Genomic DNA, 24,244 nt, shown 5'->3' with positions numbered 1-24,244 from the left:
AGTTGAGGTAAAACCTGGACTGGTTGCCAGTTAATCGAAAGGCACATATCATCACCCTCTTAAAATAATTGCCTAAGTAAAAATTTTTGCCTAAATCATCTCATGATGCAAATGGTTCAATATTTTGAGTTTCCTGAAAATTTTGAAAAAATGACGCATGCACCCTCATTTCCGGTAAACGACAAATTTTCCAATTTCCAGTGTGCTGTCAGCATTTCAATAGCCCAATTGGTGTTGTTGGGGCAGAGTCAGTAGAATAGTTGTCTTCCTGATGGTTGAAAAGTGTCAGATTCACACTCATTGGTGTGGACATATATAAACAATTTTCTAGTGTTAGATTTAACACTACTCAGTGTTAATCTAACACTGGCGATTTTGTTGTGTAGGTCTGAATGTGAGTGTGAACGTTTATCCATATTGACGCCGTCTTAAAAGAACCGCCTATGGTCAATTTAACACTCAAGGTAGTGCTATTCAGGTTACACTTCGCTTCCACTCTGACAGAGTAATTTTTTTATCCTAACAGTGTCAGAATAACACTGTTTACATCAGATGTCATCCAACACTGGAAATTTGCTGTGTATGACCTCTATTTTTGTGAATGGCATAAATCCTACGTGACGTAACTGCCTGGAGGCGGGTTAGACGGGTATGGCGGATTTGACAGAGGAAGGTCTGCGCCGTTGTGGGAGCGATCACAGGCGACTTCAAACACGGCCAATCGAAGCTGTTCATTACATTTGGCTGCATCAGTCGTGCAAAGACCGACGTTTTTGGGACATTTTCTGGCCACTGGATTCTTCGTTTACAATTAATTAATTATTAAAATTAATTTTACTGCGTGTTCCAAACAAACATGTATTTTATGAATAAATGGGAAGAACATAATAGAAAATTGCAATTCATTTTATGCAATTTCAAGCAAAAATGTTATATTGGGATATATAGTTCCTTCGTCAAAATGATCTGTCATTGCTTTTTTTTTTCTCTAAAAATGCTATGTCTCAAAAGGTAGAAGTGGTATCGGTACTTGGTATTGGTATCAGTGGCTACTCAAGAGTTGAATACTCCTACAGTATCAGTCTGGAAAAAAAGTGATATTGAACATAACATCCATAAATACAAATAATTGTATTCATTTTGGACATTTTTGTTTCTATCATAGGACAAACAACAGTGGTCGATTGATTGACAATAATCATAATTAGATATTGATTATTGCACCACATTGAAATCTAAAAACCAACAAGGGTCACACTGAAATACTCTAGATGGTCAAAATATACCATAAATGGGCAAAATCAGGGAAGATAACCTTCAGCATGAAGTGGAATTAAGTGAAGGGGAGGTTGGGGGCTGGACAGATGCCCTCCATCCATTTATAAGCTACTGTCATTATGATGATGATGATGATGATGATTCCGTCCTTCATGGAGGAGGCACATTGAAAGCGTCAGCATTCCTCTGCCATCAAATCACTCGGCTCGATAAGTCAAGAAAAATGAGGTGGATGGTCCACAAAAATGAACTCCATTCATATACATTATATACAGTACGCGTTAATACCGGTGAGAGCAGCTTGACAAAACTCTAATACCATTAATACCAGCGGAGGTTATTTTCAAGGTCAGTGTGGCTACAAAAGTGTGATACGACAAGATTGTTAAAACGAGATTGAAGGTCAGCGATGAATAGCAAGAATGTACAAAGGCTAATAACCATAATGGAGGTCCGGCATGGGAAGCGGCTCACTGTAACCAAAACATCTGCATTGAGGCGGTACTGCACCTGACATATGTATTCACGAGACTGATAATGGGAACACGATGTTCTTTCACCCCCGGCGAGGAGTTTGTTCCGTGACCTTGCACAGCTGCATTGACACACTCTGCATCCCCAGGGCTGTTGCCGCAGCCACAAGCTGAATGATAACTCATTCTCGTGGTACTGATCTCAGTGGGATTCCCCAGTGCTGTTGCATGAGAAAGGAGTCGGTTGAGGTGGGTTGAGCACAAGGACCCAGGGGCCCACTGATCATGCTGATTATTTTCTCTGCAGCGCACTGATGTGGAATGAGGAAAACTGGGGGTTTCTGATAAAAGCTTCATGACGAAGATAAAAAAAGAAAAGAAAAAAAGTGATGAGTTGCTCTTCTCTTTTAAAATGTGAATCAGCATCCGATTACCGTATGCCTACAGGTGCTATATTAATTGGTCTTGCTAAAGCAATAGACAGGGTTGATTAGATAAATTACATGCCTTGGGTCTTTCTACTGAGTCATCATTTTTCATTTTTCTTCTTCATCAGAAAAGTCAGCGTGTTTCCTTTCAAGGTAGCCAATAAGACTTAAAGATTATTAACAAAGGGGTACCTCAAGGATCATGTTTAGGTCCTCTTCTATTCTACATTTTCGTTACTGAACTTAAAAAATCTAACCAAAAATTCAGTTTTGACTGACAGATTCACGACACAGTGGTATACTGTTCTAGTTCAGATATTAAACAAATTGAACAATCTTTACAATCTGATTTTAATCAAGTTCAACAACTGTTAATAATAGGCTTCTTTTAAACAAGATTTTTTTTTTTTGCCATTACCACAATTTCTTTGATGGTACAATATTAGAAAAAGTGGATTAATTTAAATATTTATATTTAAAAACATTTTTTAATTATTTTTAAATATATTTTTATTAGTTAATATTTAAATATTAATATTGGCCAGATAACCAACTATCTTTTAATCCTCATTTAAAGTGGTTTTGGCATGCCTTGGTCCCCAAGGTCAAGAGCGTTAAGAACCCATGTGTGACAGTTCACCTGCAACCCTATATAGAATTTAAGCAGTTCAAAAATGAATGGCTAAAAATGTGCTAACTTGTAGCTGCAATTATGTTTCCTTTACACATTTTTCACATTGCAAAACTAAAATACAAATAAAGAATAAATAAAAAAAAATAAAATAAAGACAAAAAATTAGTACAGTGCAGTACAGTTTGTCTGTTTTAACCACGCTATTCAATTTGAGATTTAGTGCTCCTTCCAACTGAGTTGCATTATAAAAACCAAGAACAAAAAGCCAAACAAAGCAAGTTTCCATAAGGACCTAGCAACAGAGCTGCGCCCATCCACAAGCATTTCTACAACTAAAGGCCTCTCCTTAAAGAAAGACAAGATTTTAAATAATGCTCTACAATTGAGTGGAGAAAAAAATGTGTTTGAGGAAAGATTACATCTTATTAACACAGTTCAGCTCCAAATGCTTTAATTGGCTCTTCATTTTCATTATCTGCAATATTAAAAACCGGTCATCTCGTAAATGAAGTGCCCCAGTATCGGGAGAAGAATGCAAGCGTGCACGTTAGACACACGATTCTGCAATAGAGGATTGTGTTTACTTTATTTCCATGCAACTCCCACATAATAAACACATACATATCCCCAGAAGGCTGCAGTGAAATGTGCTCCAGGTGCTGGAATATTCTGCAAGGCTGTCTATGTCTGAGATGACGCAACAGAGCTGAGCCCAGTTAATGGACCTGCAGAGGGGAGGCTCAGTCATCCCAAAATGATCCTCAAAGTCTAAAATAGGAGCACAAATTGGACAGGTTTGTTGTTGTGTGAAATTGATTCCATAGAAATTATAGAACTTGCGGGGGGGAAAAAAAAGATATCATCAGCTACTGAGGTTATAAAAATGGATAAACACAAACCTATATGAACTTAACTGCATTTACCTACAACTTTAAATTGTTCTGTGATGCATTTGAAATTAATGGATGCTATTAGTAATCCAGTATAGTAATAATTAATATATAGTGATATCAATAAAGTAATTATTTTAAGAAATTAAAAAGTAATTAATTTAAGAAAGTATATTAAAACAAGAAACCCTCTATGTCCCACATTATAGATAAAAAACAAAAATTCTAATATTAAAAAATAAATAAATTGGATGTTGAACTACTGTACAAGTAAAGGAGGCTCTGGACAAATTAAGTATTTTTTTCCCAAATGAACAAACTTTACATCTCACAGTATAAATCAATAATTATGGCCAAATATATAAAGAAAATGAACGAACAGCTGTCGCTTTCTGTAGGTATAAAAAGCAGGATTGAAGAGGATTTGACATTCAATAATTTTCAGCAAAAATTAGACTGAACTGAATACCTGTTTTCATTCCTTTTCTTTCAAATTTACAGTCAAGCAAAAATAGTGTGCCACCATGTAGTGGTTGATAGAGGAGTAACACCCAAAATAACAGAAGGCAGAACAAAATAAGAGCTACAAACTGTACAAAAAAAGAAAACAATACAAATCTGCCAAATAGCGAGACCATGAGCCCCCATACAGTAGGGATTACTGTATATCCCCTGGTGTATTGCTACAATGTCTGTCCACGTGTGCTGCTGCTGCGTTTGTGTTCAAATAGCCATTATTTATAACTGCTGCAACATTAATGCTAGTTTCTGCAGTCCATCAATAGCATTCTGCATTGTGTGTTAGCATGAAGTTGGCAGACATTTGCAAATCATGTGCTTTGGTTATTCTCTTTGTTTAGGTTTAAACTTAAACAGGAAATAGCAATAAAAAGCTTGATTTTTTTTTCTTTCCATTTTTGCTCCCCATATATATATATATATATAAAATCTGGTAACTCAGGTCACTCCTAAGAAGAGTTACCACTCTACATTAAGTACGTTGAGAAAAATATTTTTAAAGGTTCGTGAAATGTGAAATCCAGTGTGCCCCGCAGTAATCTCACTGTGTGACGGCTAAATTAATCCTGCGTGTGCTTTGACTGTGTGTGTTTAGTGATTTTCCATACCAGAAGGAGAACAAGCTAAAAAAAAAAACACAGGAATACTAAAATAATAATAAAGAGATTAGTGGGAAGTGAGTTAATGTGGGAAGAATCACCTCACAACCAGCACATGGCAACACAAGTTTATACGCTGCGATTAAAAACAAAAAAACAAACAAAAAAAAAAAACATCCCCTCACACTCATCCAAGGGGGCTGGACGAAGGTCGTGATCCGGGATTTGGATCTTCTCTATGCAGCCTGCGCATGTCAGTCTTGTGATGTGAGATTAAAAGGATTAATTTTTAGGCAGGGGGATGACAATGTACACAGGAATAAGCATTGTGAATAATGCTTGGCTGACTGTTTTTGTTCGGCGCCATTCAACCAAACAAATAAAAGACGATATCTGTTTTTATGCTCTTGTTGATCATTTCTGCCATTAAAAAAAAGCATTTGAGTAATTTCTTTATTTTAAAGTCAAATTTTAAGCAATCATAAAGCAACCAGAAGCACAACAATGTTGTTAACATTAAATAAAGCTGCCAAGGGGTCTGAAACGCGGAGACGTATTGGTCTACCGTTCCCATTTGAAGCATTAAGCATCAAGATATTATCTGCACAGATAAAGTCGAAACGGAGAATTCAGGTCAGTGGGATGCTTCCCATCATGCCCCAGTGTCTATGTCGTTAATTATTCATCTGTGTTGAGCTCAAAGCACTTTTAGTGTCTCAGCTTTCAACTAAGCCTGCATCATAAAACATTAGACGGACAGCTCTGCCTGCCTGAGTGCATTTCAGATCCCCCAAAAGGATCTTTTACTCCTGCCTGTTGTCCAGCAGAATCCAACAAAAACGACCAGACTGAAATTATTGAGAGTGAGTGGCGAGCAGCATGAAAAGGTCAAATAGGGATGCAGTAGATATTGCTACCAATTCTTCTGATACTTGATTTTGGATGCACGTTTTCATTAAATATGAAAATAAGTGAGGCCAACTGAAATCTTTTTTTTTGTAATCACATCTACACAGAGGGCTTCATTATAAGAGGGTGTGCACACTTATGCAACCAACATCATCTCAGAAATATTTTTTCCCCCAATTCAACTATACAGGTTATAGGTCACATTTTTTTATATCACAAAAAAAAATGGAATTTGAACAAGGGTGTGTAGACTTTTTCAAACCACTGCATACGGTGCATCTAAGGAGAAAATACCGTGAAAGCAGCAAACTTCTGCAAAACAACACTAAAAGTTTGAGACAGAACACTAAAGCTGCAGCTGGACTACTAAACCATGAGCTAAAACATCCCGAGCGAGCCTTCCAAGCAAGGTGATTACCATCTTATTGCCATCATAAATACATCAAACAAGAATAAACATAGTCCCAGCTGTAAACAGTGGGTAATAAAAGATAAAACACACAAGCACACTCTCAGAGAAGGTGGACCAAAGCTGCAGCGGCGTGTTTGGAAGCGAGGCTCACGTGAGGACACCGGGCACTTGTTTAAAAAAAATTCGAAGCAATGAGAGCGAGTGTGTTTCATCCTCTTGTCTGATTCCATATCAAAGAACAGATAAGAAGTGGATTCGCGAAGATCAATAGGATCGAAGCGGAGAATAGTCTTGAATATTCAGCACAAATCACTTCATTTTGCGAACCATGTGAAAAAGGGGATCAGAGATGGCTGATTTGCAATATGCAGGTGCATCCACAACTGATGAAACAATTAACATTTCATACAGGACCGAACACAAATTGCTGTAAAATGCATCATTTTCCTCTGACAGTTCTAACACACAAAGGCAGTAATGTAGGAATAGAAATATAAAATACAGTTGGGCACTTTCCAGTCGACTCATCGCTCAGCCTAATAGAATTTACGAGCAAACCTTACCAGGGCCATGACTGACACTAAATATGATCTAATGTGACTTGAAGGGACAAGCTGAAAGTCATAACAACAACATCGACGACTACTGCTATTACAATTCCGATGACATTACTGTTAATTTGCTAGGAATCGAAAAGGTTGATAAAATATCAATGCACCGTTATATTGCTCAAATGTGGGCAAAACGTGCTAATTTGTGGCTGTAAAATACTAAAGGTACAACTTGAGCACAAAATTATTTTTGAATTTGTCGGTTTAATGTAATTCCCATGAACAGCAAGCAAAGCGAGAGAACTCTTGCTACATGCAACATTTTTAAGTTTTATTTTTTATTATTACGTTCTCGTCATTAGCATGAAATGGCAGTGAAATGGCAGTGAAATGTGAAACCTCCAACATCTGAATATCCCTTTATCGGATGATAAAGATCTGATCCCAGAATCGCCTCTAGAGCAGCCTGAGGGCCTGTCCTAAAAACAGCTCACCAGCTATGGTGCATTGTGATTTCCTAGGAATGTTGTAAAAAGGCCTTATTTATATATGTAATCACTTGCAGAAAGTTATAACAATTTTCTACTTTGTTAAAGGAAAAGTTAACCGTTTCTTGACAATAATATATTATATGTGACCTCACTAGTCTAAACATGACATTTTGATTAATATTACATTTGTGGAATATGAGTTATGAAGCAAAATCCAGCCGTATTCATCCATCTCAGGGGGTGGCCATTTTGCCACTTGCTGTCGACAGAAAATGACATCACAGGTGGTCAGGGCTCAGGCAACAACCAATCAGAGCGCACCAGTTTTCAGCTGCGCTGTGATTGGCTGTTACCTGAGACATGAGCAACTGTGATGTCATCTTCAGTCGACAGCAAGGGGCAAAATGGCCGCCTTGATATTGATTAAAAACTGTTGGATTTTGCTGCTTAACTCGTGTTCCACTAACACAATTATAACCAGAATACCATATTTAGACTAGTAGGGCTGCATTTTATTTTATTTATTTTGTTACTTTCCTCATGGATGAATATTATGAGTTATTAATAATAATTGAAGGTCATTTGAAAGAATTGATTTCAGAAGGGTGTATCAAACTGGAAGTCTTTTACATACATCATTACCCAAGTAGCTCTTTGAAACAGATTGGCATTGCCTGGTTTGGAGTGTAAATGTTCAACTTGGCTTCGTTAGTTAATAGACCGAACATATCACGGTTAATGTAATATATTCACCTAAAAATTACAAACTCGTTCAATTCAGTAAAATGGATCAAATTTGGTCGCTCATGATGGCACTATTGTAATAAAATCCTACACTGGCAACTTAACACGGGAAAAAAAAAACATCCCCAAACATATCAAATATGCGAGACTTTTTTCATTTTGTCTTCAAATGGCTTCTCGACGCCAAATTGTAAATGGTGGATTATGTCACACTACAAGGAGTTTTGTCCGAACAAAATTTGAAAAACGTTTGTGATGGCAAATCGGGCCAATATGGGACTAAAATCTTGCAGTGTGATCCAGGCATTAGCTAGTCTGTTGGTCCAAAGTAATTACAACGGACAATTTGGGTATTAAGCTCGTCTTTGTCATGAGGGGCTCGTCTTTTTTTGGCGGTCTTTATCGAGTGACTACTTGCAAAGTATTATGTTCCAAATTGCCTTCCAGGAAAGCTTTCATTCCAAAGATGACATTTAACACGGCAACAAGACAGCCATGTCCACATCCACGCTGACTAAACTGCCCGAAGAGCCATTTGTCTCCAAAATTACATCATATAGACAATCAGACAAGGAGACAAAAAAGATTGGAATTTGGTTTAACATTGGCCCAAAATGTAACAACAATGGGCGACCTTCCTCAAAGGTGAAGTCTGACGGGTCACGAAGGAAATAGTCAAGAGCCTCCCCGGAGAACAGAGGCAATTTGCTCATGCCGTCTGCTGCCCACGTGCAGGGTGACCGCGAGCGCACCTCAGAGCAGATGTCACTTTTTAGCTGCGGTCTCGAACCTATTAGACATTCCTGGCAAAACCTCTGGATTGCATCATTTAAGCTGATTCAACATCCTCTTTTATTCTAAATCTCTTCAGCATCATATCATCTTTTTATAACCAATGCTGATTGTGTTTTTTTTTTTTTTTTGTATGACGTCACACGGCTCGTAGACGTAAATAAAGGGGATTCGCTTTTAGCATTTGTGGCTATTTAAAGCTGCAAATTGTTACAACGGATCATTTGTTCACATGCTGAACAAAAAGAGGCGCATTGTTGAAAACGGACCTGCTCATTGAACATGAACGCAAATGAGCCTGATGTGCAACAGTAGCTCGCGTCCTCGGCGTCAATCTGTCCTCGAACCAACGTCGACATATACAAAAGCATCTGCTACTTGCGTAACAGCACAGGTGGCCTGTTGCAGACATATGCACTAATGTTTTTATATTAGTAGAGGACTGCATGATATCTCACTTTGAGGAGCTACTGAATCTATGACAAGTCTTGAGGGAAGTATTTGCATATAGTAACAAAAAAAAAAAGGCAATCTTGCTATTCTTGTTGAATTCAAGATCAAATGGGAGGATCGTGTATTGATTTGAAAAGTTGCAGATAAGGCTGAACGATGGTGAAAATAATATAATTGCGATCCCAGGTACTACGACGTATAAATATATATATTTTTTTAGAGGGCGGGGGCAATATTTCGAGAGAAAAAACTCGCAAATTTACGAGTTTTTTATTTGCGAGAAAAAAAACACCTCAAAAACATACGAGAAATACACGTAGCGTACCACTCGACAGTTTGTGCCAATACTTTTTGGTCGAGTTTCCAAATAAGGATATAGTAATTGCTTAAGCATAGATTAACCATATTTGCGAAGGATCAAGCATTTAAGTTAATTTGTTAAAATTTAAATTTACTTGTACATTTATGTTTCCAGAATTATTATTTACACATTCATACATTTTGCTATTTTTTTTGTGCAAGTATCTAAATTGATGTGTCGAATCTGCTGCTCTCCGTCATTAACTTGCATTTACCTCAAGTATGCTAGCATCTGATTGGATAGTGTTAGTCAGCTGATAGGGCATCAGGAAGTGTTGTTGCTCTGGCTGTGGTGAATGACGAGTAAAGTTTTAATTTAATATTGAATCCGTCCCCATCCTGCCTTTTCATTTTATAAACAGTGTCCCATCAACCACCATCGAATCCTCACATGATTAGACTATAGCTACGCTACGTGTATTTCTCGTAAGTTTCAGAGTTTTTTGCTCGCAAATTTGCCACTTTTTAAACTCGCGAATTTGCCACTTTATAAATTTGCACATTTGCGAGAAAAAAACTCGTAAATTTGGGAATTTATAAAGTGGCAAATTTGTGAGTATTTTTCTCGGAAAAATTGCCCCCGCCCTCTAGAAACATTTTTTTATACGTGGCCCTAATACACCGTCGGAATTTCCTAACAAACACAAGCACTAAATTAATCTGTTCTACACTAAACAATGTTATATACCGGTAAATGTTTTGGTCTTATATGTTAATCTTATGCTAAAATAACAGCGAATGAACCATTAATTATTATGAGAGTTTAATTTGATCTATTTTTCTGTTCCATAAAACAATGCAGAGTTAACTAGTGAAGTCATGCGATTAATAAAGATTTTTAAAAAATTATTAAAAAATTTAAAAATATATAAATTAAAAAAATATATATATATTTTTTGAAAAGACGAAAAATTAGGGGCATCAGGCGATTAAAATTTGTAATCGTAATTAATCGTATGACTTCACTAGTTAACTCACGATTAATCACAAATGTTATATCTGTTCTAAATGTACAAAAAAAACATTCTAGGTTTTCATACTCTTGTTAACAAAAATAGAAAAAAATGTTAAACTAATAGAAATAGTTCAAATGAATTTTTGACGTCTATAGCCGTCAATGGCAGTGAATGAGTTAATGTTGGACCTCATTGTCATTTTCCCACAGAAAAGTAGAGAGATTTAACTTACTCACTGGATGTTTTTCCACCCTTGGATAGCTTCAGATTGTAATGACCAAGTAATGATAGGGATGTAATAGAACATATCACTGCAAAATAATTTCCATCTGGAAGCCTTTTAATGCCCTCGTGTGATGTTGTTTATGCCTCTATGAGAGTACGGTATGACATTTGATGGCTACTTAGATGTGAGCTAAAATTATTTTGTCATCGATTTTAATCGGGCACTTAGCACTCACTCAACTATTGAGTGGGACGTGAAAGTTCAAGTCAGCTTTCCACATCGTCTGCTGCCTTTCTAATTTGACAAACTCATATATTCATGTCAGACCCCTGCTGCTATGGAGAATGACAAATTGCTAAATAATTTGTGAAACACACTTTTAAATCAAACAATGTGTTGGTTTGGAGGATTTTTACAAATAATACAGTAATACAATTTGTGTGTATAATAAATAATATAAATAAAATTCTTGTGTGAATCTTCCGGTTTATAATTTTTTTATAGGATTTTTCCTGCGTTTCACTTAATTTCTCACATTGTCCCAAATGACAAAAATCAGGCAGTATCTATGACGATGTAAAATAAACAGATAAATAAAAAATACAGTAGGCTATTTAGTCAGCCGATACAAAACAGTGCAGTTTCCATTTGACTGCATGACTTTTAACAGCCTGTTGCGAACTATTTTTAAATGTCAAAAGCAGTCGTGACTTGAAAAACACTCAGAAAGCAAAAAAAAAAAAGGGACTGACCTTTAAGCACATTATGCCTTAGAGTGCACTTGAGTTCAAACTTTTCTTTTTTGGGGGGTCAGGATGTTCTTTCACTCCCAACAAAGCACTGAGCTCTCCAATTGAGACTTTTATAGGTCACTTTAGACTGAATTGTTGCTCCAAAAACCTTCCTTATGATCTAACAATGATGCATTTGTGACATTTGGAACACACTGCTCGTTTAGGAGACTTTAAAATCATGACATGTTGAAAATAAGATTACATTTAGGTTAAGATTGAAAATAATAAGCAAAATGAACCTTTGTAGGTGTTTTTTTTTTGTGTGTTGTTGAAACCTTTATAGAAATAGCGTATACAGCATTATGTAGAAAGGAATTTTACAGGATTGAAGAACTATTAAAAAAAAAAAAAAAAACTCATCTGTGCCTATATGTAATTTCCAGCGATGAGCTCAGGATTATGCTGTTCTGTGGGCTTTTGTTTGCACTGATTGGATTGTGCATAAGGTCATGCGTTTTCTGAGTACAGCATGCAAACTGTTCTCAATATCTCGCCCTGCAGTATCTCATACATCATGCAATAATATACTATAAATAAAACGAGTGTGGCTGAGAAACGGTCCAAGACTTTCAAGCACCATGCAGAGCTTTATGTCCGACAAGTTGATATTCATTTAAAAAGTACTAAACAAGAGGGGGGCGGGGGGGAGTCTCCAAAAGCTGAGAAATCCAGCAGCAAAGGACGTACATTGGCCACACTTGCAACCCACCTTTCTGCTGCTTGAAGGACTGAATGGAGCCTGAGTGGTGCACCATTGCGGCGATCTCGCGTTTTCCCGCCCAACCAAATTCCTTAAATCGAACCGCAAACTGGCCGCGTGCGAGTCAAACTACAACGGGGTTGTGTACGCGTCCTCCCGGGTTCCATCCTTCTTACAGAGCCCTTGCTCGGACGATCCGCAAAGCGCAACAGCAGCACCTGTCTAAGCTCCGCATGCCCCCCCCCCCACCCCTCCCTTCTCCGCTATACTAGTGGCGAACCATCCGCGGCTGTTGTCATGGTGACGTGCAGAGGGGAGGAGGATAAAGTGATGGGGAAGGGGGGTGGGGGTCCAGGGATTGACACGTCGCCCCCCTGCGCTCCCTGATCAAAGGACTCCGAATAAGCAGCAGGAAAGTCACCTCGCAAATGAAGTGACAATTATGCGCATTGATCCGCGTATCGATCCATCGTTGATTTTGAGCCACACTGACTGAAGGTGGCTCGACCCCCAACACGCACCTCAAAGCCTAATGAACTAATAGTGCAGGAAAAGTAAAACGACACGGAGCCATAGTTTATTACAAACTATACAAAAGCATTATCTCATGAAATCCAATCAAGTAGCAAAAACTGACAGATGGGCAAAGTAGCCTATATCATCTATATTGAGAATTGAAATGCATTCATTTAGCCGTTGTTTTGTAAATGTGGTAAATTAAAACGTATCATTTCATTTATCAAGTTGAATAAATTGTTAGTTTATTGTAATAGCCCTTTTTCTTCAAGAAGGCAATAAAAAAAATATTAACTTTTATTTTGAAAGAGTGGGGGAAAAAATGCGGTAAGGATAAGATAAACAGTTGGAACAATTTGAATCGGTCAAAAAACGTAGAAATTGGATGGGGGGGGATAACATTTTGACTTTTGTTTTGAAATTTAAACAAATGCAGTATGAATAAGAGGGGGGAGGGATGTTTTGAAATTTCGGCAAAAACAGTGGAAGTGATAACATCAACAGTTTAAAGTTTAAACAATTTGAATAGGTTTAAAAAAAAAAAAAGTAGAAATTTGAAGAAAAAAACAAATACAATTCTGAATTTTGGCTTTTATTTTGAAATTGAAATGAAATAAGCAGAAATTCCATTTATCTGTTCCAGCGGAGGGGGGGGGGGGGGGGTGATTATAAAGCCTATTTAGAAATTTTATAAAGTATATTTTTCCCCACCTCATCCACAAATAACCTAACAAATTTGGATGTTTAGAAAAAATGTTCTGGGGGTGCTTTGCAATACCTGCTAGGTGAAAAGAAATCTCAAGACTATCAAGGTGTTCTGCATTGAAATGTGATGAAGACATAAATGCATAGCTAATTAAAAAACATACAACCAAAAAAAAAAACAAGAATGGCAAAAAAACAAAGCAACCAAACCCTGATACAAATTACTATTAGACATCATCTCTAAAAAATATTTTTTAAAAAAAAAAGCTGGAACAAACTTTCTGGTGAACGCATGTTTGAGCACCTTCTGCCAAAATAACAGTCGCGATAAAATCTCATTAGAACAAAAGGTTGTGCAAAAAAATATGAAATTACGGGTACCAGGCCCTTTTCATTGGTTGGGTTTCAAAGACCAAAGACTGTTGGGCCACAATAACAAAACAATGACTGGTTTCATTGGTTAATTCTCAGTATTTTTTAAATGAATAATGGCTTGTGTCAGTTTCAAGTTATTTTACTGATTATTGCAGTGGTTTCTTTTAGGGATGGGCGAGTAACGATACCAAATATAAGCCACTGATACTTAAGGCAAAAAAAATTGAAAAAAAACTGTCATCAAGTAAATGAGAATTAGTTCTTTTTTTAAAAAAAGAAAATAGAGGTTAAATATATATATATTAAAATAATAAGAAGAAGAATAAAAAGTAAGTCCTTCAGAATGTTGACTGGCCAGCAGTAACAATGCAGTTACAAATAAACACCACATGCTCTCAGCTTTTCCTGGCGTGAACAAATTTTGGCATCTTAGACCGTGAGCAAACATTATTTTTTTTTTTAATCCAAAATCCAACAATCAATAAACACAATGCTGCAGGGCAGTCCTTCTTGGGAGCTAATTGTTACACATTAGTTACGAAAACTTCTACTTCCGTCCTGTAGTGCAGCTGCTAACCGGATATTAAAACTGATGGTTCAATTTTGTCTTATTTCTCTGTAGGGAAGACAGATAACACAAGAGTGCACTTTATTTCTGTGCTAACCAATATGCCGCAGTCTGCAGAATAGGATGATTATGATTTACTCTCACGCTCAAGTGTACATCACAGAAAAGACTACCCTTATTATTATTATTATTTTTTTAATCGTACCACTTGTCCACAGTGGCAACTGAATCTTCAGCCTTCAGCCAAGTGGACCATAATAAGAACATGTACATTTTGGAGGAGAGGCAGACAGGTGTCATACCGGTGCAAACACCATCTGCTGTCCTCCTCCCCCACTGTTAAAATGTAGGGATGGTGACTTGTGGCGGGGCGGATGGCGAGTGTTGCGACACGCCATTTAAAACTCGAAGCTACCAGCACTCCTTGCGCCGGACCGCTTAATAAATAATCAAGCAGCTCTTATAGGGTCAGCCCCATTTTAAAAATGTCATCTCTCCAGTCCCTGCATGTTCAGATGTAGGTCAGATGACAGCACTGCAGGGGGAGTGAGGCTTCAGGAAGGCTCAACACTGTCACCTTGTGGTCAATGTGGTCACTGCATGTCTAAAAAGTCTACACACTGTTACCGCACTAATACACGACTGAATCAATATTAATCAAGCTCTTTTATTTGCTATCATTGTTTATTCAAATGCAGGGTTGCAGTTCCGTTAATCGCATCATTTAAAAAAAAAAAAATGAATCAAAGAAAAATCAAACACAATAATGCCATCTAGTGGCAGAAAAATTACCTCAACTTTTTAACAGTACAGTTAGTACATCTTTTTAATTTAAAAAAAAATTTATGATTAGGAAATTACTGTAGCAATGACTAAAAGATGCAGCCATATTTATATTAGTTTAACATTTTTTTCCCACTTTTATGTTAACAAGAGTATGAAAACCGTAATATTAAAATTAAATTAAAATTTGCGATTAATTGCGAGTTAACCATTGAAGTCATGCGATTAATTACCATAAAATACTGTAATCACCTGACACCCCAAGTTTTAATGTATTTTTACACAACTCCCCCCCCCAAAAAAGCAGGCCTCAGCAAGATGACCATTGTGCATGTTGATGGTGCAAACTCACCGGAAGTCTGCTCGCTTCGAGTGTCTCCCGAGTGGGTGTGGGCAGGCGAGGAGCTCCAGGAGGCTGATTGGCTGAGGCCAGCGAAGGAGCGGCAGGCCCAGCTGTCCAGCAGGGGCACCCACATGCAACTGTCCTGATGACATGATCCTCCTGTATCACAAGCGCATGTCAGAATAAATCATAATAATAATAAATATATATATATACATACATATATATATATATATATATATATATATATATATATATATATATATATATATATATATATATATATATATATATATATATATATATATATATATATATATATATATATATATATATATATATATATATATATATATACATACATATATATATATATATATATATATATATATATATATATATACATATATATATATATATATATATATATATATATATACACATATATATATATACATATATATATATATATATATATATATATATATATATATATATATATATATTTTTTTTTTTTTTTTGTCCATGACAGCAGCAGCAGCAATCATTACCAGCACAGCCTGAAGCTCCAGAGTGGAAGCTGAAGCATTTTCCCCCTGAATAAGCATATTTAGTCAACTCCCTGTGGGGATCGTCCGCCATTAATAAAGATTATTGCACCAACACTGATTGACAAAGTGCAACTAGCCATGCGAGAACTTTTGGAAAGTGGTCAGATAAGAGCGAGAGAGTGTGCCGGTCTGATATGACTACACTCACTGAGTGAAAAACTGTCATTAAGAATTTCAGAAGGCACGGAGACATTAGTTGAGATCGATACATGAGCAGGTGCTTCCTCGATGAACTTCCTGCCTGGCTGATTATTTATTTAAACAAGAGACAGTGTAATGTCACTACATTCAATTCCTCTATTCCACTATTGAAAATGTAGAATATTATGCAAGCATACACTGAAAGAAAATGTTATTATTGGAATTGATGTGCACGGCATGTTAGCCCGATTGGACACAGAAATCTTCACTTACCAGCTACTTGATAATAAAACAAAGGGGGTAGTAACAGCTATCATGTCATACATAAATATAAGGTAAAGTGTGTGTGTGTGTGTTAATTGCAGTGTGTCCATTACAACATGGCCTCTCAGAGCCTAAACAGCTCTTAAACAGCCTGCATTAGTGATTGCTAAAAGCCAAAAACATTTTCCATCAATTTAGAAGACATATTAAGTGAGCAGCAAAATGTTGAGCTCATGTTAGCGCTTTCCAAAAGTAGTCAGATCTTCTTCCATGTTTGTATATTTTAGTTAAGGACTTACGCCAAAATCAATAAGATTTACATTCTTTTCTAACTCACAAATCTTGTGCCAAAAATCCATTTCAGGATCGATTATCGATTCAGAACGATTTTAAATTTAAAATCATTTGATTGACAATGATTTCTGCTTCAATTTAAAGATATGCAAAGAATTGTCATGATCTACTCCAGTTTGACTCGCTAATGCTAATTAGCGCGCTACTCGTGGCACTTTTATCACTCAAAAGAACGACTATTCATATAAAACGCTTCAAGAATGTATACAGAGAAGCATCTTACCATCCTACACTGCAAAAAAAAAAAAAAAAACTTTTATTGGAATAACTTGATTATGACTTTTTGCTTCTATGTGGCTACAACTTAACAGTGTATCAAAACGAGCGGAACCACACTGCCCCTAAGTGGCCAAATCGTGTACAACATGAACAGTGCTCCGAATAAAGGCACACACAAACAAGACAGTATAAAATAATTGAAATAAAAATCGATTTTGTGACATTTAAAATCGATTCTGAATCATACTAAATGAGAATCGCGATTCTTATGAGAATCGATTTTTTGCCACACCCCTATCTACAACACTTCGGAGCCTCTTATTTTCATACAAAGTATGGTGGATTCTTGATTTTCATATCAGCACAAGGAAGCAGAGCATGTATGTGAATTTGACAGCCCGGTATCCGCCACCCACGGCAACTACCTGCTCAGACCATGTCTAACAGCGGTTCAGGGTAGACAGCTTGTCTAACGTGGGTTTTTTTTCATTTATAAAGTTGTGAACAGCGGACCCTCCGAGACATTATATTGTTTACCATGATACAAGTCAGCTCTAGACCACGCCCACAGCAGCGCAAAATTACCAATACTTGCTCTAATCTGCCTCTGTGCAGTGTTACACCACACATTGTGCAGGATTCATGGAAGTCACGAAAATAGATATTTTTGGAGCTTTAAATGATTTCCACCCCTCAAGAAGCAACAAATCTCCCCTCTGAAAAAAAGCTTGATTCCAATAAGTCTTCCATATTTAGCTTATTAATAGCTTAGCAATAGTAAGAATCGAGGATAAAACATTTAGCCATGTCAGGTGAAATTTATTTATATAGCCTTCAATCACAAAAAAGTCTTAACTGTCTCATCAAATGGCCACATTGAGTTCACACTCAACATTACACAAGGAATTATTGTGCTATTGAAAAAGGTTTGTAGCTATTTAGTGAGCAAGGAACCATATTTCGCAAAAATCAGCGGGTGTTCAAAATGGACCATTCGTGCTTGGCTAGAGTGGAGAACTAAATGATTTCTCATAGCCAATCAGCAAAGAGGGAAAAAAATCATAATGCAAATGTTACAAAGATATATATATATATATATAGTATAGTGACAATAGGATTTTTTTTTAAATGCCAGGTCAACACAATCTTACAAATATATTTCAATACGCTTTGATATTGGCCTTTTAATTCCATTCACTGCAATAAATGCCCTGTGAAGGTTTAACACCGATTTTTAAACTGGGCTTCAGGCTTTGTCTCCACATATATGTAAACATTGTCCTATTAGCAATCAGAACATGACTACAGTGTTTACATTTGTGTGTACGTATGCCTCAGGCCGAGATGATGTGTACAGTAACGACTAATAGAAGTTGCAGCATGCGTGCGTGCGTGCGTGCGTGCGTTCAAAAGCAGCTCATTAAAGTGAACGGCTGTCATGCTCTGGGGCTCACCACTGATATTTATGCACATTGGATCAAATTTGTTCCTCATTAATTTGCAAACTTTTAAGTGGAATTATTTTTTAAATATATATCTGTTGTTTAACTCATTCACTGCCATTGACGGTTATAGACGTCAAATATTCATTTCAACTATTTCTATTAGTTTAACTTTTTTTTTTACCCTTTTGTTAACAAGAGTATGAAAACCTACATTTTTTTAATTGTACTTTTAGAACAAATATAAAATTTGTGATTAAGTCATGCAATTAATTACGATCAAAATTTTTAATCGCCTGACGCTCCTAATTTTTAATAATCTTTTCTATCTTTTTTTAATAGCTTCAGGCGATTCCATTTTTTAATTGACTTCAATAGTTAACTCACGACTAATCATAAATTTTATATCTGTTCTGAATGTACAATAAAAAAAATTCTAGGTTTTTATACTCTTGTTAACAAAAGTGGAAACAATTTTAAACTAATAGAAAAAGTTCAAATTAATTTTTGACGTCAATAGCTGTCAATGGCAGTGAATGAGTTAAAAGGATATTAACAAAACAACATGACGACTTTGCATGTCTGTTGTATGTTGCATTCATTCAAAGCTCATGAATAAATCATTTCTAAAAGATCAGTTTTCATCTATTGTTTTATATCCTAAGGTCCGGCGATTCAACAGTATAACTTTAAGGGATGACAAGAGTGAATTATGGACTGGATTTAGTGGTTTGCAATCAATTTAAGAAGTTCACGGTGTCCAAAAGATGTTGTTGAGGACTGTGGTGAGATCAATTTCTTCTATTGCAAGCAAGCATTGGTAAAGTGATAGCAATGTTGTCAACTTTTAGTCTAGGCCGCCACATGAATGACATTTTTTTTTTATGTTAAATGTTACGGTCAATGATCACTAATCTGCCTATAATCTCACTGATATAGTTTGTTAAATAAGTGCTTCTGCTAATAATGTTTTCTTAGCTACATGTTTTATAGTATTAGAATAAATAAGAACAGCCACGTTTTAACTGAAAACAGGGCAATATCATTATTGACAACATAATGAAAGTGATTTTAGTATTAAAAATATGTTCCAGTTACAGTCACAAACAACAGAAACTCACTTCCTTTCACTGAAAAATATCCTGTTAAGGAACTTACCTGAAGAGCCATCAACATCCTGAGATACTTTCCCGTCCATGTGTCATCAATGTAAATCCTCCATCAGTAACTTTGTGATTGACACATGTACACCTGTAAGGGCTGCATAATCTCACGAGGCTGCCATTCCCCCACAGTGCCGCACTTTGAGCTGTAAAATAACCTGGAACGCTGCAGCCGGGATGGAGGGGAGGAGTTTAAAGTGTTTGTTGGGTGAAATCGGCTCCAGCATTAAACTGTCAAGCTTGAGAATACTGATTTGATGGAACTGCTTTATGGAGCATCACTCACCCTCTCAAAAGGCTTGGACGTCACTCTTCCATCTCTCAACCAATTACAACAAGAGGACAATATATTTTCAAAAGTGGACTTGGGTTGAATTTGGAGGAATAAATCAATGTTTAAAGGTCATAACTTTGTTTCATTAGATTAATGAAATTTTATCGGATGGAAGTCTCACTTCATGTGTTTCAGCAGCAAAACATTATGGAATTTGTCATTCAGGCTGATTGTGTATTTGTAAAAAAAAAAAAAGAAAAACGTTTGAGTCGTGGTTATAATACATGATCGGATTGGATTTATTGCGCCAGTCAGGGAGGTTTTCAAAAAGCAGTCAATCATTACTGTAGAGTCGCTATACAGTTTGTACTACAGTCCATTATTGCTGAGTACTTGTCGTGTTGACAGTTATGTTCTTTTGCCACAAGATGGTGCTACTGCACAAACGGTTGAAAAATGCGCGTTTACGTAATCCCGAGTTGCGTTCAAGATCAGTCTCTTTGAAGCAGTTCTGAACTAATGGATGCATTTACACAAACTCGTTAACAAATATATATATTATTATTATTATTATTATTATTATTATTATGAAGAGAAACAACAACAACTAAATCCTAGTTTCTCAACAGCAGAGTAACATTTTGTTGTACATCATGTTGTTATCATAAATTTTTTATACAGTTGACTGTTAACTGTTCTTGAACATAGCACAGCCAGGACATTAGGCGTGGGTTAAACCATATATGTATGTCTATGGGTTAAACTGGCACAAAGACTCACCAGACTATTTGGCGTTAAAAGACCACCTTCCAAATGCAGCGGTGTCTAAACAAGGGGTGCGGGATGCATACGTCACTGTCGGGGTTGTGCTTCGTAGTTTTAGCTTGAATGCTAATGTTAGCCGAAGCTAACGTCGACGTCATGTCCCTGCACGTAGCGTCGCCAGCCTTTAGTAGAAGCTGCTTCTTACTTCTCTTTTGACCACCGGTTTCAAGAGTGGCCCAGGTAGTAGAGTATTAGTTAGTTGGTAGTTTTAACAACAACAACACAAAGCTAATAGACGCAGAAAAACTACTTTTCAACGTTGCCTTTTGCTGCAAAGTCCAGAATGGGGATGTGTTTACCGTGCTTTGGTGGGGCAGTCGACGACGCTGTTGACACTCCAGATCCAGTATGTAACCACAAATAACTTTAACACAATGTCTGTGCTATTACTCTGGCATACTAGATCTTGAGAGTACCTAGAAAATGTGTTAATGCTTAGTGTTTTGATGGCATGCTGGGCCGAGCCCGGTTAACCAAATTTGGGTTTGTTTACTTATGAAGCTAAATACTTCGGTCGTGTTTCCAGGATACGAGGAGGCGACATTTGGCTGAGGCTGCAGAGAAAAGACAAAAAGAGGTAAAATGTGTGTTTGGAAAAACACTTTCACTCCTTTATACGCACTACACAGCCATGCAGTAGTAGTTGTAAATAATCCCACGTTCATGAAGCTGTCATGTGACGTTTCAGTTTCAGGATGTTATTGGTTCTTTGGACATTTTGGCGTTTTAATTTTCCAGGTTTATTTACATTCAATGGAACTTTTTAGAAGGGACTCCAGGCAAATATCAAATGACGTGGATTAATAGGTAAAACAGATTTTTTTTTTTAAACATTGAAAACACAATAAATCTCATAAGGGAAATAAATAGTGATGGCTAAAATAAGATGTAAAAGGGGGAAAAAATATAGAAATATATGTACGCCTATTGGAAGCAATAATAATGTATTCAATATTTGACACACTTGTGGTGAGATTTGTTAACCACCCTGCCAAATTTTGTATAAAATGAGGCTTCAAATCTTTAAAATTCAAATTGTTTCCTTTCTCAAACACTGCGTGTGTGTCCAAAGAATGTGCTAATATCACACCTGGTAATCAAATACTACGACCTGGAAAAATGGATGCTGCTTCTCGCAACTTTCTTATGCCAACTAATAACTACGTGTCTTCGCCGTGAAAATATATCCGTTTTAAGTCTCTGGTGGCTGGAATATTTCCCACCGTGTCATCGTATTGCTTTTTCCAACAATGTGGCGCTCTTAAGTGGCCACGCCAGCTTGAAGCCCATGTCCACATGCTGACGGTCAAGTTCACCTTGGAAAAAAAAAAAATCCTTCTACTTCCGTCTTTCTTACTGTGCACGCACACTCACGGCGGACAACGAGGCACTCTAAAGCAGCCACGCCAGCCAACTATAGGAATAAAAATTATTTTATTTATTTTTTTATCAGTTTTTGCGCGAGAATATTATGCATATAATCTGAAATATTTTTTTAAAGGTATTTTTTTACAGATGTGTATATTGTGAACAGAGGATTTGTTATCCAGAGCTCTGTCATGTCTAAGTCAACTGATAGATTCAAAAAAAAAAAAAAAAGGCCAAGAAAGATATTAAGATGGTCTTTAGTGAGCTATGTTTTACTGTACAGAGAAGCCACTTGCACACCCGTAAGAGCCACACAAAAGCTGCCATAAGGTAAGTGGACACAAATAGGTGACTCTGGATTTCCCCTTACCTCATCTACCACATCTTCCTTAGTCCCCTTAAGAGAAAGTAAGAGGAAAAAAAGGCTCACTCTGGCACTGTGCAAAATAAAAACGGCTAGCCTCACTCTTACTACCACAAATAAAATGCTGGATCTTAACCCACCCCTATGTTGCAGCACATGTTTTGTGTCTCTGAATGTCATACTTTTCTGGCAGTTTTACTGTATGTTGCTTTGCTGGTTTTGATGCACCCTTAACTGCTTATTGCATTTTTTTTCTTGCAAAATAGCACGCTGTTTGGACCCAAGCCTAGCCTTGCATATATTTTTATTTTATTTTTCAAAGCAAACACCTGCAATTTAATGTTCTTGGCTCTTTATCAGACAGCACACCGGGGTGTCAAAAACCCAGAAGCGGTTGAAAGGAAAAGAAAAAAGCAAGAAGAGATTGAGAAACAGGCGATGAGTACGTCTGTGTCGGGCGGTGGCGGCGGGTTGAAGGTAAGCCAACAAACGATAATAGATCATTCCATTTGAAAATTAAATCCATTGACATCAAACGTTACACACGATAAACCATTTTTTGTTTGTTTTTGCTCCGTAGTGGCAGGTGGGATGAAACGAGGAAACTCAAAAGCTTCAAAACCACAGAGGGATCACTGCGAGATGTTGTGAACAGCTGTCCACATCTGTATTTATAGCTTTTATTTTCACAATAGTTTGAAACAAACGTCTCAAAGTTCTTAATGCGGATCTGTTCGATTTGATTGGGGCGGGACTACCAAGACCGCAAGCCTTGTTTCCAAACCAGCTGGAAAAACCCAAGTGTGTCTTACCAGTTACAAGTTTCAACAACTCGATAATCTGAGTATCCAACATTTAAGGGTCCAATTTTCCAAACATGATTTCGACTCATTAGACTGATAAACCCATAAAAGTTCAGTTTGGACTTCCACATTCATGTTTTGCATTTCAGTGCATGTTGGAGTTGAATATGTAAACAATGATTTTATCATACCAGACTTTCAAGCCCACACAAGAAGTGTGAATAACAACCAATTGCAGGTGCATCACCTATGATGAAAAACACTACATTTGTTCATCTTATTTTGAGCACAATTTCACTTTACTGCCGTGAACTTGCTGAATATCTTATGAACTGCGTTGCCATATGTAAGCTTTTCTTTCCAACACAGTTGTCTGTGTGAGCACTTGAATTATCAGCAAACTGCAATGTGAAAGACAGTAGAGTGAAGGATTAATAATTAAAGTATTTAACTTTGACTGAGCTAAAGTGCATTTCTCACTGCTTTGACTTGATCTGCAAACGCTTTCGGCATTTGGTCGCAAAGATAACCAAGCCAATGTCATTTGCTACAATAAATCACATTTCTGATATGGCTGTGTGGGTTCTGTTTTTTCTCAGAATATGAAATACAAATTAATGACACAAGTTGCAATGTGTCAAATTGTGAAATCTGGCATTTATTGACAAATAGCTAACAAATGTATGCATCTGCATCAGCTGTACGACATCCTCGAAGAGTTGAACTTTTAATTATTCACCTCTAGGGAGCAGCAAAGCAGAACAAATAAAGCCAGGGGAGAGGAATCAATTTAGCTAACAGGAAGTGTACGTCAGACCTAAATGGGCCATTCCATCGAACAGCCCTAAATTATTTTTTTAATTATTTTAATGTGCTATTAGCATAAATGTGAGGGTATATGTAATATATTTGCTAAT

General features: G+C 36.8%; 2 protein-coding genes across 4 annotated transcripts in view; one reads left to right on the top strand and one right to left on the bottom strand.

Moving 5' to 3' along the window:
• The window catches only part of ano3 (anoctamin 3), a 41,132-nt gene extending 28,687 nt beyond the window's left edge, over window positions 1-12,445 (bottom strand). For both annotated transcript variants that reach the window (XM_077567952.1, XM_077567951.1), the window contains exon 1: window positions 12,219-12,445. In XM_077567952.1, the coding sequence (XP_077424078.1) occupies window positions 12,219-12,264 (46 nt within the window). In that variant the 5' untranslated portion in view covers window positions 12,265-12,445. The remainder of the gene's footprint in view (window positions 1-12,218) is intronic.
• Window positions 12,446-20,679: 8,234 nt separating this feature from the next.
• On the top strand, window positions 20,680-23,898 carry svip (small VCP interacting protein). Of its 2 annotated transcripts, XM_077567963.1 has the most exons (5): window positions 20,680-21,138; window positions 21,319-21,369; window positions 22,444-22,490; window positions 22,885-23,001; window positions 23,105-23,898. In XM_077567963.1, exons 1-4 carry the CDS (start codon window positions 21,076-21,078, stop codon window positions 22,964-22,966), a joined length of 243 nt encoding a protein of 80 aa, XP_077424089.1. In that variant the 5' UTR covers window positions 20,680-21,075; the 3' UTR covers window positions 22,967-23,001; window positions 23,105-23,898. The 2 variants fall into 2 exon arrangements, with proteins under 2 accessions (XP_077424089.1, XP_077424088.1); XM_077567962.1 differs by lacking the exon at window positions 22,444-22,490 and having other exon boundaries at window positions 20,688-21,138.
• The last annotated feature ends 346 nt before the right edge of the window (window positions 23,899-24,244 follow it).

Source organism: Vanacampus margaritifer, chromosome 6 (genome assembly GCF_051991255.1).
Source record: "Vanacampus margaritifer isolate UIUO_Vmar chromosome 6, RoL_Vmar_1.0, whole genome shotgun sequence".
Lineage (NCBI taxonomy): Eukaryota > Metazoa > Chordata > Actinopteri > Syngnathiformes > Syngnathidae > Vanacampus > Vanacampus margaritifer.
Note: the sequence above shows the minus strand (reverse complement) of the source record. Positions and strands in the feature narration are given on the sequence as shown.